Raw genomic sequence first — 19,309 nt, forward strand, 5'->3', positions numbered from 1 at the left:
TCATTTTCTGTTAAAAAAATTTAGCGGTTGTCTGAGCTAGACATTAACATGTTGACTGAGATATGATGAAATTTGATCCCAAAATCGTTTAAGTTGTATTTTATGGATCAACTTTTTGTTTACATTATGTCGTCGAGCCAATGCATGAAATATTATATCATCGCGTCAATGCTTGAAAGCAACAACAGTATCAGTAGACATCATTAAAATATAATTTTTTTCATACCACGGTTAACAAGTTAACATCCAGCTTAGACGTTTGTCAAAATTTTTAATAGAAAATGATAGGTTTGGAATATATAAATAGTCGTGATCATTTTGTAATTTTTAATAATGAAAGGACTCAACAAAACATCACCCTATAGTCAGAAGATCATTTGTGTACTTTACCCTAAAGAATTAGGAAACTTTAAATAATTTTTTATTTTATTTTAAAAATAGAAAACAGCCAACAAATGATGAACCAAATCCCATTTATTTTGTGAAAATGGGAAATGATTACTGACGCCAACCATAGCCCATGTGAGAGTTGTAATCATAATTATATATTTGGTACAATCGCAATCTTTATTATTAGTATACAAATTGATACACAACACATGCACTTTATAGATCAAGATTTTAATAAATCCACTTTGATATGATTTAATTAATTATTTAAAGTAATAGCATATAAAAACAAATTTTAACAAGTTTTCTATGGCACCCAATTAAGTAAATAATTTTTACCATAATTTGTAATGTTTTATTTGATTATATCCTTTTATGTTTCGTTTAATTTACTTACCAATCATTTAATTTAGATTTTGAGTTAAAAGAGGAACATGATACAAGACAAGACACAAGAGTTTGTAGCACTTAGGTCGCAAATGGAGATCACAATACTTGTTTTCATCGATTTGGAGACACAACAATTACGCTTATGATCCATAAACCTTTCCTTTCAAAATGAGTGTTGCAGAATCAAACCACTAATTCATTTAATGCGGATAAAAATTGATCATAAAGATTGGATGTTCCTCAAAGTTGATATGGAAATTATTTATGATAGATTAGAATGTGCTTTTTTCTTCTCTTTCTTTAAAAACAAGGGTTGTTTGAAAAAAAATAAAAATCAAATTACATCACTGTTTTTTTTTTTTTGAAGAGTAAAAGCTTGTATGATATTATTAAGAATGGAACAACACAAGAACAACGACAACAATCAATGCCTCGTTAAAAACTTCTTTAAACCTAAATCGAGGAAAAAGAGTCTCCAGACCAAAGTCGGACAAAAACAACAAAACCAATAGAGCACAGCTCACCAACCAAATCGGTAAGCATACAAACTTCACCCATAAAACCAGCCCCCCATCGCGCGAACCAGTAGAGACCAGGGATGCAGAAAACAAACGATACAAGAAACATAAGTCAACAATAAACCAGCCAACACTCCGGGAGCAGAACCTTTGCCCGGGCTCCAAACCAACCCCAACCATTCTCGAACTCAAGCATCCAACACCATTCAAATAATACAAACAAGGAAAACAGCCAACAATGCAACCCGACCAAGATAAACTGGGCAACTTCAATCTCAAACACAAAATCAGTTCTGGCTAGAAACAAAACAGACCGTTATACATCATTATAAACTTGAATCAAGTCAGCTATCCTATTAATCCCTTTTTTCGCCAATAAATTCGCACTTACATTACCATCTCGCCCAATCCAGAGAATGGAACCACCAGACCTGATCAAGGCATCTTTGCAAGAATCAACTAGCACGCGAAGACCCGACGGAGCTAACAAAGGGTTATTTAACCACTGAACCGCAGCACTGCAATCAGATTAAAAAATTATATTGAACACTCCATACCAAACAGTATCCATGAACAATGAACAAGCTTCTTTAATTGCTAAAATTTCTGCAGAAAATGGATCGGCAAAACCAATGGATTTTGAAAATTGAATTAAACAATCTCCCTTGTGATTTGCAAGTAAGCCTCCAATTCCAGCTGGACCAAAATTCCCTGAAACCTCCCCATCTGTATTGAACTTCACCACATCCAAGCCCGGGGCCACCCAAGAACTCCGAACAGCAACACTATCCGCAGGCTTTGAGATGAATTCGTTGATGGTGAAGGAGATATCCGACCAATTAGCCTTACTCCACCATCTTAATTTAAGCCAAATACTGTCCAACACCTTACCATCCTCCCATGTTTCTTGATTGAAAATAACTCCATTACCACAGCACCAAATCGACCATAAAACAGAAAAGAAAGTCATTTTCCAAAAGGGCTCAATCTTACTAGAAGGACAGTAACCCAGCCAAGCTTCAAAGAAGGGATAGCCGAGATTATGGAACACGCCCTTGACGCTCAATCCGATCCAGCTGCACCAAATCCTCCAAGAAACCTCGCATGAAAAGAAAAGATGGTCGATTGTTTCTATCTCGTTTTTGCGAAGGACACATGAGGTCTCGACTAAGGAGACACCCCTTTTGAGGAGTTCAACCTTAGTTGGGACCCGGTTAATTAACACCCTCCAAGCAAAATGTTCAATATTATTTGGGACCAAACCATACCAAAAAGATTTCCACAAAAGGTTTTGATTAACATTTTCATAGGCGAGGTTGATAATATCTTTTGATTCAAAGCATCCCGAAGACGATAAATCCCATCGAAGGCAATCTGAAGGGGAAGATCCAAAACGGCAGCCCTCCAAGGTGTGAAGGCAGTCATCCCAAATGTCTCTCCCAATCAAAAACGTTTCTTCTCAATTGAATACTCCAAACCCAACATCCTTGTAGCCAATGTCCAAACTCCCTTATCTTTCCTTCCTTTTTAACTGCCAGCGCAAAAATCCTGGGAAAAAGAGTTTTCAAATTTGATCTATTCACCCAATTATCAGACCAGAAATCCAGCGAAGAACCATCTCCCACCCTAACGTGGACATGTGATGCAAACGGATTAGAATCAACATTGGAGAGACTAAGGGGGCGCACGATCCCACACCAAATCCAAGGCTTGTTCCTAGCACTTGTGTTTACAGGCAAGGTGTGGTTTTCCCCTTTCTCATATTTAGCGTTAATAACTCTGTGCCATAACCTATTTCTTTCCGAACCATATCGCCACAACCAGATATATAACAGGGCTTTATTTTTTACTTTGAAATCCACCAGTCCAAGGCCTCCAAATTGGCGAGGGAGACAAAGACGCTCCCAGCTTACCCAATGAATCTTACGACTGTCCAGAGATCCCCAGATAAAATTAGCCAGTCTTATTCATCACTAAAGCAACAATAATCGATCGCCGCTACATCTTACCATCTTACTATCGTACTATCGTACATACTTTTCCCTCCTTTAAGGTCGCAATTTGTCGCGTCCACGATAAAGATGTAACTAAGGATTTATAATTATAAATTTAAGAATTTATTAATTCAAGATTTATGAATTTAAAATTTTATTATAAAATGTAAGGAATTTAAGATTTTTAAAAAATTAAGGATTTGTTTTTTTTTTAATAAAAGAAATTAAAAATCAAGAAACGTATCGTATATTCATTAGATAATAAATTTCTTTTGAGAAACATTGACCATTCAGAGCAAAAAGAAAATTAAACATGTATTTTTAATTAAGCCTAAAATTAATGATAATAATAATAATAATATATAAAAAAAGCAAACCTAAGACAGTGCAGCCGAACCTGAAAAGAAGGCAAAGTGAGCGAAAGTATGGTGACAATAAAAAATTGAACTAATCAATTCATCGCTCTATAATTAGCATTTTATCTTTCCGGATCTCCCTCTAACTCCACCACACACTGTCCTATCAAACTAAAAATATAATAATAATCTTTTCAATCATTAAATTTTTATTATTCTTTTAAATTATTCATAATTTCCTATATTATAAACTTACGGTGCTCAAGTTGATATAATTAAATAATTAATTTATAAATATATGGTTAAGATCTATTTATGTAGTATATATATATATATATATATATATATATGATGAGTGTTGACACAAGTGTTTGATTTTCAGGAATTTAAGCTTATAACGACAAGTTTGAATCTTACCATCGTCACTTTTGGTGGGCAGTCTATAAATTCCTATGTAAAACTCAGTTGTGTCTTAAGTATGTATTGATCCTATAATAAAGAGTCACCCTACCTAAACTTTTTTGTAAAAAAAAATAGTGTATATATATAGTTTTACTCGTTTAAAATTATTAGATAAGTGAAAATAAACAATTACGGTTATTTCATTATTTTTTCAGTGAATATCTTCTCATTTTCTGTTGTTAATCTTATAGGTCTAATTTCACTTATCTAATAATTACAAAAACTTATAAAATTAAAATAATTCTACATTATATAAGTTAATTTTGCCTCATAAATATATATAGTTTGACATAAAATTAATTATAAACACTCATAAATCATATTATTATTATTTTACTTAAATTCTCAATCTAAACTAAGGAACATTATTTAAGTTAATTTTGCCTCATAAGTATATATAGTTTGACATAAAATTAATTATAAACACTCATAAATCATATTATTAATTTTTTACTTAAATTCTCAATCTAAACTAAGGGCTTTTTCGTAGTCAAATAAAATGTTTTTAAAAGCAGAGATTTGGCATTAGTAGTTAAGATTTAGGAACTTGAGTTGGTAAGATCAAGTTCGAATTTTACTACTGTCACTCTTAATAGACAATCTGTAAATTACTATGTAAATCTTAATTAGATCTTTGGTATGCTCTGGCTCTGGATTGGAGTAGTCACCCCGACCCAAACTTTTTTATACCAAAATAAAATAAAATGGTTTAAAATATCAATTATTAATATTTTCTGCACAACTTATCACATTTCAATGGTTTTTAATAAATATAATATTTTAAGAAAAAATTAAATTGATTTTCATTATCTTTAAATAGAAACGGTTGGCATTTAGCAGCAGCAAAGGGCAAAGAGGAAAAAAATTCCAACCTCCGATACAGTCGCTTCATCCAAAGAAAATTGTGGTGTGATAATTATTCAATCAAACAGAAAATTCTACGGTATTCCCAAATTTCCTCTTACGCCTCTTTTTCCCTCTTTGGCAATGGCTCTTCTCCTTCGCGTTCTCTGCTAAATCCTCCCCACGTATTCAGGTAACAAGCTTCTTTTTTCTGGTTTCATTTTTGCATGTTTCATAAAGATATTGGTTTTGGGTAGATTTGACAAGGAAGAGATAGAATTTATGTGAAAGAGACTGTTTTGTCCTGATGTTTTTTTTTTGAATGAATTGTCCTGATGTTTTAAGTTATTGAAAATTAGGCTACCTTTAATTTTGCAGATCTAGACTCTAGAAACTAGAATGCTAAATTGAAGCTTTATATATACACACAGAGAACTTCTTATATGAATGCAGATTCAATATGATTATTATGAAATGTGGTTTCTCGGTTTAATTTATGTATCTTGGTTGTGATTGTAAGTGTGTAATTTGTAATTTTTATATTATGAATGAATATGTTGGTTTGATTTAGTTTAAGGAAACAGTAAAACTTTTAAAATCCAAATTTTCTTATAAAAGTTCTGATTAATTTGATTTAATCTTGGAAAATTTATGTATATGTGGTGGAAGATGATCCAAAACCTACAGATTCAATTCTGGTTTTCTTTTAAATATTGCAGTGTATTTAACAATGGATGATCCAGGCGGCGGCAAGTTGACTGGAATCCGACAGATCGTTAGACTAAAGGAAATCATTCAAAAATGGCAAACTGCCACATTAGGCTCAAGGCCTCCCCACTCCGGAGACTGCCCTGGGGGACCGTTGAACAAAAGGCTAACAAACGTTTTGTATTGTGATTCCGATGAGGAAAGTTGTGCCAGTCCCGAACCACCGCCTGATGTTCCGAAGGGATATTTGGCAGTTTACGTCGGTCCAGAGCTTCGGAGGTTTATCATCCCAACGACCTACCTTACTCATCCCGTCTTCAAGATTTTGCTGGAAAAAGCTAAGGAGGAATTCGGGTACGATCACAACGGTGGACTCACGCTCCCTTGCGAGATCGAGACCTTCAAGTATCTCCTCAAGTGCATAGAGAACCATCCTAAGGGTTACCTTGTGGAGAGCTCTGTTTCCGAACAGGTCCGTACTCGTTTTTAAGCTCTATGATCGAGTTCATTGCTCGTCTTCGTTTATCAATCGGTTTCCCTAACATGAAGATTATCTGTGATTTTTCTTTTTGCAGATGAAGATCCATTAAGTAATTGTTTGTGCTGGTCTTAATTGTTATCAAGAACTTGGGGTTTTCTTACGTCTTCTGTTCTTTCTGTTTAATTGACAAACGATGTGAAACAAATTTAGTTAGAAAATTTTTGGATGTATTAAATGAACACTCACCATTCACTTGAAGACCAAAAGAAATTAATCTATTTTCGGTAATTTGTTTAAAATTGTCATCTATGAAATCATAATCTGTTTAGGAATATGAAATAAATATCAAACTAACTTGTACCACTCAACTTTTGTTGCTAAAATAATGTAATACAAAGAAGTGAGTTGTATCTTATCAGTTTTTTTTTTTTTTATAAAAGGTTTATATACTAATCTTTTTTTTTTTTACTCATACAGGGACGACGTATATTTTTATGTTGGGGGACGAAAACATATTTTTAATAAAAAAATTATAAATAATATTTAAAATATATAAAAATTTAAAAATTTTAAAGTAGCAACCGCTCCCACCCGCCCTGTTCTAATTCCATCCCTGGATACATGTGTTGTGTTATTATATAACTAACTCACAAGCTACAATCTTTTTGCAATTTCGCTAGACAAGAGGCTGAGTAACTTTACTTGCAGAAATTTAATTATGGAAAAGCCTACACTTCTAGTCTTGCTATTATGTAACTCACGAAGACACAATGTGTTGTTAAAAATCAGACTTACAACAATAAGAATAAACACTTACTAATAAGACATGAATTTGTGTATGCTAAGAATTTAGGTAGTCTTAGATCTTAAATGATTTCATACATCGACTCAAAATTTTTAGGTAGATAAGTAAATGAAGTTATTGTAATTAAAAAAAATCAATATGGTCATTAAATTATTTTTACATTTAGTGTGATTCTTTAACTAAGAAAATAAACTAATGTAGCTTTTTGACCGACTTTTTCTATCGTTGATTGTTATGGTGCTGGCTTGACAACTTATAGTGTTGATGTGGTAATTCACGGTACTGATGGGGTGATCCATGGTGTTGATTACGTGGCAGATGACGTAACAAATATGTTAATTTGATTTTTTGTCATGTTCAAGGACTAAATTAATATTTTTAAAAGTTCAGAGGTCTATTTAATTTTTTAGAATAAATAAAATTATTTTAAATATACAAATATAAAAATATTTAGATATTCAAAAAGATAAATATAAAAATACTAAAAATAAATATTAAGCTGCCCAAAAATTAAATATATATATTAAAAATACTATTAAAAAATTAAAATTTAAATATATATCATAAACTATAAAATTATTCCTGAAATGATGACAAGGCGATTAGAGCACTATCTGATGATTTGTTTCGTTGCTCAGTCAAGTTTGATGACCACTATAATAAGGTTATGCATTCTTTGGCTCCAGTATGTATATATTTATATTTAGTTGTCTGTTATCAATAATTTTAAAAAGTAAATAATTAGAAGTTTTCAGTTGACACCTCTAATTTTTTTTAAGTTATAGATTCAATACTTATTAATAGTAAAATTCTTTTATTTCTCGCTCTCTATTCTTGAGTAGGGATTGTTCAAAAGGAATATATATATATTTGGTTGTCCGTTATTTACTTATGTAGTAAGCATACTTTAGTGTTTTGTGTCTGTTGTGAATATATACGACTCTTAATTAGTTGTGTGTGTTATCAGTATAGGGATATACATAATCCTTTGCCCGTTCTATTTGTGGTTAATACATGCACACAAGCGAACCTTTTGAGCCATAACACACATATATTAATGTTTAATAATTGAGTGTGGTATTGTTTTTGCTCGAATGGTCCAATGTTTAATTATCAAATTTAGTATTTTATATGCTCTAATCGAGTGTAGTATTTTATTATTAGCTCATTCATGATTGAACTTTTTGTAAAGTCTAACAAAAAGTAGGTTCCATCTCTAGAAATCTGAAATATATAAATCATATAAAGTGAATTATTTGATGCGGTCTAAATTACTTTTAATGAAATACGATAATAATAGTTATTAATAAACTCAATTATATATATATATATATATATATATATAAATACTTCATTAGTCAATAATTTCTAGAGCAGGTGGTAAAATATTCTCACTTGATGGTAATATCTTCTATTTCTCTTAAGTTGTGAGTTTAATATCTATTATGAACAAAAAAATTTCTTCTCCTTCCCTAAGTAAAAAACTGCGTGGGGTGTAGTTCATATGGTATAGCGCTCGTTTTAATTATAAAAAAAACTGTTCCAAAAATATATTCATCAAAGTTAGCAACGCATTCATAAATAAAGTTTTTGTTTAGTAGTAAAGTTCATTCTATAATTATTTTTTAAAATTTTAAAATAAATATATTTTAATTATTAATTTAATAGTATTAATCATAATCATAATCGTATTTATATTTAAACCTTTCTAAAAGAATATATTTCATTCATTTATGAATTTTAATTCTTAAAATTTATTTTTTCAAAAAATATTAAAAAAAGAATTTTAAAGAGGACAATTTTAACTTTAAAATATTAATAATTAAATTTTAAAAAAAGCCTAAACAGCTCATAAGTTATAGGTAAAAAATATTTCTCAAATATATCTAGAACTTGTCATCTCTATAGTATTACAATAATAATTATACTAATAGAATTAAAACTTATTAAATAAATTTTAAATTTTAATATAAAATTAAATTATTTACTTCCAATCATTATGCTTGTGGAATCAACCAAATTACCATAAGTGGGATTGGGTGAAAAGTTGAACTTTTTTCAACTTTCTTAAAATATATATAATTATACATTAATCAAATTACCTTAATAGTTAATAGATTTATCGTTGTTACATGAGATATCAACTTTGAACATTGTATATGTAAAAATATAAATATTCATTGTCAAATAATTATAAATTTATAAATATATATTACATTATATTCGCTCAAATTCATAAAAAAAATATACAATCATTTCTAAAAAAAATTAACAATCATAAAATAATGTCTCAAATCTCTATGATAAATTGATTCATCAATATGCACAAATACAATATATATTTGATTGTATATGGAATTTCTACATTATACAATATGGGTAAATTGAATGAGCTTAATTCAATAAAATTAAAAGTTAAAAACTTTAAATAAGGTAATATCAATCTGATTAACCTAATTAGTTGACAATAAATGAAATTAAACATAAAAAATAGATAATCTAAGGAAGGAGATCATCCCCAAATAGGTAGAGCAGGCGATCAACGGCCCAGCTGGGTTCATTGTTAGGCCAAACCAAGCTTTGAGAAGAAGTGAGTAAAGGAGCTCTGCAAAGGGGACAAGTGTTGTGATTATGATCATGGTCATCATCGTCTTGATCATAGTCAACCCATCTATCAATGCAATCTTGATGGAACACGTGGCAGCAGTTCCTCAGTTCCCGGACATCATCATCTTCCTTGAGCTCACACAAGCAGACAGCACAGGTGTCGGAAACCCAAGGCATCCTTTCCTTAGCATCCCCGAAGGTTGTGAGGACCAGGTTGTCTCTGATCATTTCCGAGGAAACAGATGAAGATGGAGAAGAGGAATAAGCAGAAGAGAAGAAGTTGATGGGTTTAAACGTGAGATGAAGAGGCCAAGACAAGAGCCATCTTAAAACAAGAGCTGTTTTGTAAAGAAGATGGGCTATGATTAAAGCTGGATCGTGTAAGAAGAAACACATCGGAAAGAAACAAGGAGAATGGAAAGGAAAGTGATGATTAGTGAGAAGAAAATGGGGGAGATTTAAAGAAGCATCATAGGACATTATGTAAATGGAGGGGACCCAAAGGTAAGTGCGCTGCTTTATTTGGAATAAAAGGAAGATGAATAAATGTGGCGACTAGGTTCATATGGACGGTGCTCCTTTTAAATTACGATAGTAACGAATCTATTTTCATGTTTTTTAATAATTTGACGAGTACTAATTTATAATTAAAATTTTATTTGAAATATTTTCGAATTAAATCAAGTTGTTTAATTTTTTATTTAAATTTAATTGTAAATATTTATAATATTATGATATTATTTAATTTTAATTTAAACGATTTTCTATAATCATATATATTTCTTTATATTTTTCTATGTGTGATATACATATATCTTATAGAGTTGAGTGTCTCGACTCAAATTTAAAAATCAATCTACTAATAATTAAAAATTTGAGTTATTTGAGTTTTATTCTATAACTCGATTCAAATTTAAATTTATTTCAAGTGGAGTCAAGTTCATACAGGTGAACAGCCTTCCATCATGATTTCCTATTTATTCCCTCAGCATATGTTAGTAAATTTTAGATGAACATCAGATGCAAGCAAGGATGAAATTGCTAATTTTATTTAGGTTGGCCAAGTTAAAAATTTAAAATCCGGAAGGCCAAAATTAAGATTTTTATGTTGGATTAATCTTTTGGGAAGTAAAAATAATTTTTTTCATTTGACCAACAAGTCCTCATGCTTGATTCTAACTATACATATAGATAAAAGTATACTTATAACGTGGATATTCAATTATATTATTGTGATAAAAGTACACTTAAAAGAGAATATTATTATTTTGAGGTTTCGAGTTCGAGTAGTTACGTTTGTAAGATATGTTTATGTTTATTGTCAATTGATTTAATTTTTTTTGAATAGATATTACCTTTTAATCTTTTCAGACTAATTAAAAAGAAAAAAAAAATAGATTATTGTGTTTATACTATAATACTAAATACGAAATTTGTAGGGAAAAATGATTAGAAAATATGTCAAATATATTAGGATGAACCATGCTTTTCTTGCATGTGCTGTGCTGGCTGCAGCCTGATTCATGCTGTATTTGAAAGCCGTTTTATTAAAATCCAATGTTTAGTCATAAAAAGCAAAAGGAAAACATCCCCTTTTAATCATCAAGCATTAGCATTACAAATCATTCAATAAATAAATGAGAAGATTCGTTATTTAGAATTAGAATGTTAAGTGAAACACAAAAGAAAGATCAAACATCTATGATTCCCCATATATATGTATCTATGCACGCAAAATCCAAGAAGATTGCTTTGCTTTTTTTTTTTTCTCCTTTCCAAAATGACACGTTAGAAATGGCCCCATCACAAGTTAGTTTCCACAATCCCACACTGATCCCACCCATCTATAAAGTTCTTTAATCATTTTTATAATCCCTTGTATTTGATTTATTATTGAAACAATCTGAATCAAATATTATAAATATTTATCAAATAAACGATTTTATTTATTCAATTTATTTCATTCACCATGATAATATTCGATATACACCCATGGATGTATATAGGGGGAAATTCACACCTGGTTGCCGAAAAGATACGACTTTGCATGCAAGTTAAGTAAAAGCAACTCATAATGAGATAATTAAAAAAAATCCTTATCCATTCTTACAGCAAAGCAAACATTTTTTGACTATGTTTTAAGCTCAAGTTGATTCAATTTAAAAAAAGGCCAAGATAAAAAGGAGTAGCTTTTGGAAACTTTTACATTTGTGTCTTTCCACTAAAGTTAATGGCCAAATTCTGAAATATCTTTCAAGAAACTCCACCAACACAATGGAATATATTTATATTATCAACGTTTATCATAAATATTAAAAGGTTAAACATATCCTATGTTTACCAACAAATGAGAGGAAGGTAAAAGGATTCAATTTTAACTTAAAAAGGTAAAAAAGATAAAATCTCATTTTTTGTAAACGTTATTATTATTATTATTATTGAAAAATAAATTTTGTGAACGTAAATGTAAAGAACAGGGACCGAAGACATATTTTGACCTTACTAAAACGGCCTAGTTCATCAACCGACCAAAGTGGACCATCACATTATCTCCCTCATGTTACCTAAACAGTAACATAACTAACAAGTTTAGCATTTTTATAGGAACTTGTATTGCATTACGACAGCATTCTCATTGTTGACAAAAAAATAAAAAATAATGGGGAAAACAAGACACATTGATTGAGACTCTATGTCCGGAATCTTATTTGATAGTTCATCTACCAGCTATAATACAAACACTAAGCTGTTTATAGGGATGAAGCATTATATCAATATTTTTACCGAGGAAGTTGGCAGCTAAAGCTGGAGTTTTTCGGTTGTCTGAGCATATTATGTATTTGCCTTCAGATTCTCTTGTCTAGTTGGTTTCACGGCACTCGCCCTCTTTCATCTTCATTTGCATCTTGTATTGCAAAGTGATTGGCGCACAATCGAATGGTGTTTCTCCTGGAAATAAAAATGGAGACAAAAAGATTCATACAAATACGAGCTGGACATGCTACCAACTAAAATCAGCAATGAAAAGAATGGAGAGTTCTCAATTATTGACTTGTACGGATCCCCGCGGCATTCAACAAAGTTATACCATGAATATCATATTTCTTTCAAATGGAAAGGTAAGTTTTTCTCCACTTTCTAACGCTTGATCTTATCCAGAATTAAAGGAGTTTCTAAAGACATTTTCACCTTTCAGTAACCTCAAAAATCTACCGTGGGTAACTTCAATTTGTAGATAGACATATTTAAAATCAGAAATGCTACAAAACTCGACATATATTCAATTACCTTGTGCATTCTTGTAGTCCATGCTTGCTCCATAGTCCATGAGGGCGAAAACTATATCAGTTCGATTGAACAATGCCGCCTACACCAAGTTAATACTGTCATCAGAGTAATAAATTTGGAAAGAAATGGAAAACAAAATTATGCATCCAATCAGCCAGCCTTCACGAACACATACAAACGATTGCAGTTACATGCAACAAACTATAAACATCAGAGAGGGAGAGAGAACAATACCAGATGCAGTAAGGATAATCCTTGCTTATCACGGTAATTTGCATCTACACCCTGCACATGTAATAATACCTAAAAATTCATTCTATTTGAACTTTGGAATAAAATCATCGCATACCTCATTTAGAAGCTTTTTGGCTGCAACAGTATCACCATTCTTTATGGCTTCCCTTAAACCCTGAGTATAGTAGTATATACAGAGAAACATAATTCAAAAAATGAAAAATACTATAATCGTTTGAATGCCTCATAGATAATATACTTCATTAAAGAGTTCTACCTCTCCATTTACATCATAATCCATCTGAGATTTATCTGCAGCAGTACCATTGGTCACCAGAGCAGGATTGAAAACCGAACTGCAAAGATGTTAGCCATATCTAAATATCTAAAAGAGCTGTGTAAAACAGAAGGCAAAATTATCCACCAAAAGAGGCTAGATTTAAGTGTTCTATGTCTCAATAAGGCCATAATTTTACCAGAATCCAGCTTCAGGTTTCAAATAACTCAGGTTACTAAAATAGGCCAGAAAGTATTGGATTTCCATGCTCAAATCCCACACATATAATATATTAAACCATTTGAAATCAAACATCATGTGATGTTTTATAAGCCTAAGTTTTCTAGAGTAGTTACAGCCATAACTTTCTTATTATTATCTTTGAATTAATAAAGAAAAGACTAGAGGTTTTATAACCCTAAGTTTCTAGACCATCTTCTTTCCTATTCGTTTTTGGTCATAATTCTACTTTTTATCGCTGATTTTCTTGTAAACAAAATCATTATGTTTGGAAAGAGTGAATAACAAAGATCGAATACAAAAAACTGCAGAATAGCATACCTAGATTTACTGTTTGAAGTGGAGCCTCTATTCTTGGGAACAGTGTCAGTCTTTTTTGATTTAGGATTTGACGAAGTCATTGAAGATGGAGAATTTATCTGCCATGTGAACAAATATGGGCCAATAAGACAAGCTTGGATCAGCATATGAGGTATTTCTAAAACTAAAGAAGAATTCATACCTTAAGTGGAGCTGCATCTGTTGCTGGTGCTGGAGCTTCACAAATACACAACGGCATTCCACACTTGCAATCTGGAATACTTGAAATAGGCTGTGGCTTTACAGTTGCATCAGTTTGTGAACCCGCAACTGCATTGTCTAATCTAGAGACTTCGTCCATAACAGAATCAACTCCACCTAAAGGAGGCTGAGTGTCAGCTTTTGCAGATCTGCACTCAGATAAATTCACAAGAAAAATAATGTGAAGAAAACAAAAAAATATTTAGAAACATTCTCTTAAATTGTGCTCAAGTTAATAAGAATCTAAAGCATATCCAAGCTACAGCCCCTCCTCTTTCTAATCAATGATATTTAAATATGTATATGTGTATTCAATCAAGAGAATAGTTACCCTGAAGATTTATTGAAACAATCTGCACAAACTCGGACGGACGAAAGTATGCCAAATTGTGGTAAAGCCTGAATATGCATACATGAAAAGAAATAAAAAAGATTCCTCAGTACAACTTGGCTTATTCAAACTTTTACAACTTGAGAAATGAATAGAAATCCTTAAACAGAGGGACTGGGAGCTCGAACCATTTGACTAGATGAATGTTCATGGCATAATGTCCTTCCACAACATCGGCAATGGTGCTGCAAAATAAAGATGGTTTCATGCATTTTTCATAAGTCAGTCAGTCCAACATAGAGTAGATCATACCTAATTCAAAGAGAGATTGCACACAAGAATAGCATGTCCATTTACATTTTGATTATAGTCAATATCATAAAAGATCTATAGAGTTCGGTAGAACATACAAATTATGATTACATCACTCTAGATCATCATTAGCAAGGCATTGTAGTCTTGCATAACAATTTCCACAACCAGAACCAATTATGTCTTTGATAGCATACATATAGGCTTCAACCATTGATCCCAAATTCCTCAAGTTTGAAGGCAAGGACTAAGTCGCAGTCACAAATCTGAACTTACATACTCACAAGATCAGACATGCACCCGATTCAATCTTTCAAATCAATATAGCTGCAGGCCTAGCCATAAATCTGGTTATCAATACTTCCAAAGCACCAATATACCGTATCAAAAATCAAACCATAAAAATACTAAATAAGATTCAAAAGAACTCTGAACCCGAAAATTAACGAACAATAAAACTCAAATTTAGATCGAATAGATAAGTCAAACTGCTAAGATCAAAGCAAAGGGACACAGCCCAATATAGTTTAAACAATTACCGATCTATGACTGAAAATAAACCTAATCGGTAAAATTTACTTCATCGGACGATATGATTCATTGTTTCCATCGCATTAAATTAAAATGATCGGTCATTAATTCTTATAAAATGAATTTTAAAAACAAAGTAAAAGATTTGAGAAAAATAATATACCCGGCGCCTGAAAGTGTTGAAGCTGCATTTGCAGACTTCGCAGCGTGATGCTTCCTGGAAAGCCGGGGGCTCCGATGACATTTCCGATTTCTTCTTTTCCCAGTCCGGCGGCAAAATGGATAAAGGTGCTGATTTTTTTTCTTTTTCGGGATTTTGAGATGCTTTTATTTTTATTTTTGGCCTTTTTTCTGCCAGAATTATCTTTTGTCTTTCTAATTGTATGAACTATTCGGACAGTCCTTCAACTATAGGGTGTCTTTTAGTTGCATTCTCTCCATATAATAAGTTTTTAATGGTTGTATTTTAGTTATTGGAAATTATAAAATAATTACGGCTCGTAGTTTTTATTTTTCAGACGAAAAGTTGTTAATAAAATTAAAATAATACTAATTTTAATCTTTAATTTTATTTTAACTTTTAAATATTAATTTTCAATATTTACGTATTATAAAATTTTATTTTTTACTAATTCATTTTTAATTGTTGTTCAATCTCTAATAAATTTTATTCGATTTATTATAACTAACTTATATATCCCATAAAATCATGAGACAATCTTCTTTGATTTGGATTAAATTTCTTGTAAATCACATTAATCAAATAATTTTAATAATTAAAAAATTATTGTTACTATGTAATTAGCTCTCTTTCATGTGCATATATATATATATATATACATATTTGTCTTTTTTTCGTATAAGTTTACTTTTTATTCAGATTTTTACTGAATATCCCAATAATAGATGTTTATCTTCTTTTCATATGAATTCAATAAACGATTTTAATGAAAAAATATATAATTCTTTTAAGAAAATATAAATTTGAACAATTGTATCTGTAAAATGTTTATCTATTATCAATTGATTAAGAAATTTTGATCGAATAAAAAACTTCTTCTTACAATGAAATATTACAGATGAATCCTTCTCTCTAGTCTTAACTTTTACTATTACCGGTACCTGAAAGCTTTGATAAAAAGCCGCAGAAGCTATTCCAGCACTTGGAGTGGAAAAGGTGGAAACCGTTGAAGAAATCAGGAGTTGAGTTCAATGGATTCATAAAATCCGTAATCCCTTTTCAATCTTTAACAAGTATCGTATTTAGATTTTTTTTGTCTTTAAATTGCCTTTATATATAATTCTCTGTTTCACGAACAGATTCAAATCATGTCCTGCAATTTGCTTAAGCTCAACTTTTGTATTTTTCTCCCTTTATATGATTAAATTATGTCACACCAACTGGTTTAATGTGCCATTGTTGTAATGATTGTTAATGGTAAGTGATTGATTTGTTATAAATTAATAATATTAGTGATCAATTTATTATTTTTGAAACTTTAGTGGATTTTCTCAAACATTACTAACTATTTATGTAGTTTATTATTTTTTATCATAGACCTAAGCCAAAGACTTTATGTTCCAACATTAATAACTATATATGTAGTTTACTATTTTTTTTTATCGTAGACCAAAACTAAAGATTTTATGTTAAGTTGTTCACACTAAAAAAAGATGAATTATTATTAGTTATTATACATTAATAGTTTGATGGGATGAACATATACAATATTCTTCGACCAAATAATAAAATAATTATAAGGTACTATTTGTTTATAATGTTTTTTAACTTATAAAAAGCGGACATGTATTTTATATGTATAATTGTTGGAGCCCATTTTTTTTTAGAAAAAACAAAATTCTATTTTAGACAAAGACAACTCAATGTTGAGAACAGTTATTTGAAGCAAACTCTGGAGCAGTCTTCTCCTTTCTCTCGAGTCTTTTGTTTACATATAACTCGAAGCATATTTCAATGGTTCATTTAAAACCTCTTGATATATACATTAGGGCGTTACGCGTTTCCTTTTGAGCAGCGTACTTCGCGAAAAACGCTATAATTTGATCATTTGACAAAAAACACACGTTTTACAAACTCTAAATGAGCAAACATTTTTACTACCCGAAGCTAACCCAGTTTCACAATCTCATAAACTTATTTTTCTACGAACAAATTAGAAATAATGGAGAAGCCAATCTCCACACAATCTTCAACATGTCTCGGACACAAATAGCAGTTCCAAGTACAGGGGCGTAAGAAAGAGGAAACGGGGGAAATGGGTGTCCGAAATTCGACTTCCCAACAACCGTGAGCGTATTTGGTTAGGGTCTTTCGACTAGGCCGAGAAAGCAGCCAAGGAGTTTGATGCCGCTCTTTTTTGTTTACGCGGTCCTGATGCTAACTTCAATTCCCCTGACAATCCGTCGTAAATCCCCCGAGGGAGTTTGCTTAGCCAGCCGGAAATTCAAGCTGTGAAGGCCAGGTTTGCTAACCAGGTTGACGAACAGGAAATCGGTAATGAAACTACCACCACCACCACCAATAATAATAATAATAATAATAATAGTTCAAACAACGACAGCTATACCAGGACAGAACAGTACAGTTCGTCTTCATTGACGGCTTTAGAGATGGAGAAACATGAAATGGGTTGGTCGTCGTTTGTGAACATGTTGGACAAGGATCAAGGGATGTCCGATTACGGATTTTATTCACCGATGAGTAACCACTTTCCCGGTGATCAACTCTATCATCCTCCACCTATTGATGATAGCGTCTATGATGATGAAAACGGTGGTGATGTTTTTTCAGTCATCATCATTTCTTTGGAACTTCTAAGCCAAATCACATATCATCAAATTTTGAAGAGCGAAATAATGTTTTATTTTGGTCATTGTTTTAAATCATTTTCATGATGGCAGATATAGAAGTTACTATAATTATAAATGCATCAATCAATATTCACCTACCGAACTAAATATAAATCTGTCAACAAATCATCTCTCTTCACCTTGTATTAGTCGACTCTATTAATTTATCCAGATAATAAATTTAAAAATTCTTTCTATGCAGTATGTTAGGAATATATTACATGGATGCTATTATTATTTCTATTAGTTAATGTGACTTTTAACAATCTTTAATGAATTGAAAAGATGAAATGCCAAGGGACTTTCTTTACATGTATTATAATTATTAGAGAGTATTCCTCCCCATATATATATATATATATGGGATTCATGTACTCATCAAAGTATGAATATAGATATATCTATATCTATTTTCTCTCTTATATCTATCCTTTATTTTAAAACATGTTATCACTAAGATCCAAAAATATTGTTGGACAAGGCTAAACAAAAGTGAACCAAACATTACCAATTTCACTCAGGTGTGTAGATCTCCATAATTTAGCATCTATTAAGTTATAATGTACTATCATTGTTAAAAGCACACGTGGCATGACTTCTTAAATTGAGATTTACTACTTAAGTGACACTTACTTTGTAAAGAGATTTATGACTTTGCATGTTTTTTTTTAGTTTTGGCATGTGTGAATAGTTTTATTTTATGTTTTTCTTTACTGTATATTATTTAAGATTCGTTCATTACTTTATACATATGAATTTATTATAATATACAAGTTTTTTGTTTGTAATAGTGATTTAATCTAGATATCTCGTATATATTAATTCAACTTTTAAAACATGTTTTGTTGTTTGAGTTTCTTATCATCAATCACCAGGATTAGAGTTTATCCATTGCAATAAAGTGTAGATTATGAAACAATAGTGTATTTGCTATAAAAGATGATAGTTTAATGTGTAGATTCTGAAACAATAAAGTGCATTTGCTGTATAATCTCTTTGAATTGCCTTTTATAAAATGGAGAGCATCCATTGCAAGAATTATTCATCGGCTTTGAGTTTTTGAAGCAAATTAATGTTATCTTTTATCAGGCATGGCTTTAAGTTTTTGAA

The 19,309-nt window shown here is 31.0% G+C and overlaps 3 protein-coding genes and 1 pseudogene across 3 annotated transcripts; 2 read left to right on the forward strand and 2 right to left on the reverse strand.

The window, feature by feature from the left end:
* Positions 1-4,972: 4,972 nt before the first annotated feature.
* LOC120134085 (protein SMALL AUXIN UP-REGULATED RNA 10-like) lies at positions 4,973-6,355 on the forward strand. Its single transcript, XM_039150559.1, has 3 exons — positions 4,973-5,146; positions 5,673-6,133; positions 6,237-6,355. The coding sequence occupies exons 2-3, from the start codon at positions 5,684-5,686 to the stop codon at positions 6,249-6,251; spliced, it is 465 nt and encodes a 154-aa protein (XP_039006490.1). The 5' UTR covers positions 4,973-5,146; positions 5,673-5,683; the 3' UTR covers positions 6,252-6,355.
* Positions 6,356-9,401: 3,046 nt separating this feature from the next.
* On the reverse strand, positions 9,402-9,986 carry LOC120133907 (RING-H2 finger protein ATL64-like). Its single transcript, XM_039150402.1, has one exon. It carries the CDS (start codon positions 9,948-9,950, stop codon positions 9,447-9,449), a length of 504 nt encoding a protein of 167 aa, XP_039006333.1. The 5' UTR covers positions 9,951-9,986; the 3' UTR covers positions 9,402-9,446.
* A 2,028-nt stretch (positions 9,987-12,014) lies between these two features.
* Positions 12,015-15,663, reverse strand: LOC120134207 (vacuolar protein sorting-associated protein 27-like). The gene is made up of 10 exons (XM_039150685.1): positions 15,492-15,663; positions 14,674-14,730; positions 14,486-14,553; positions 14,096-14,303; positions 13,915-14,012; positions 13,354-13,432; positions 13,192-13,251; positions 13,077-13,127; positions 12,843-12,921; positions 12,015-12,503 (listed from the first exon to the last, which is right to left on the reverse strand). Exons 1-10 carry the CDS (start codon positions 15,570-15,572, stop codon positions 12,415-12,417), a joined length of 870 nt encoding a protein of 289 aa, XP_039006616.1. The 5' UTR covers positions 15,573-15,663; the 3' UTR covers positions 12,015-12,414.
* A 1,380-nt stretch (positions 15,664-17,043) lies between these two features.
* Positions 17,044-18,167, forward strand: LOC120134734 (annotated as a pseudogene).
* The last annotated feature ends 1,142 nt before the right edge of the window (positions 18,168-19,309 follow it).

The sequence above is a fragment of the Hibiscus syriacus genome, unplaced genomic scaffold, assembly GCF_006381635.1.
Source record: "Hibiscus syriacus cultivar Baekdansim isolate YM2019G1 unplaced genomic scaffold, ASM638163v2 tig00110597_pilon, whole genome shotgun sequence".
NCBI classification, from domain to species: domain Eukaryota; kingdom Viridiplantae; phylum Streptophyta; class Magnoliopsida; order Malvales; family Malvaceae; genus Hibiscus; species Hibiscus syriacus.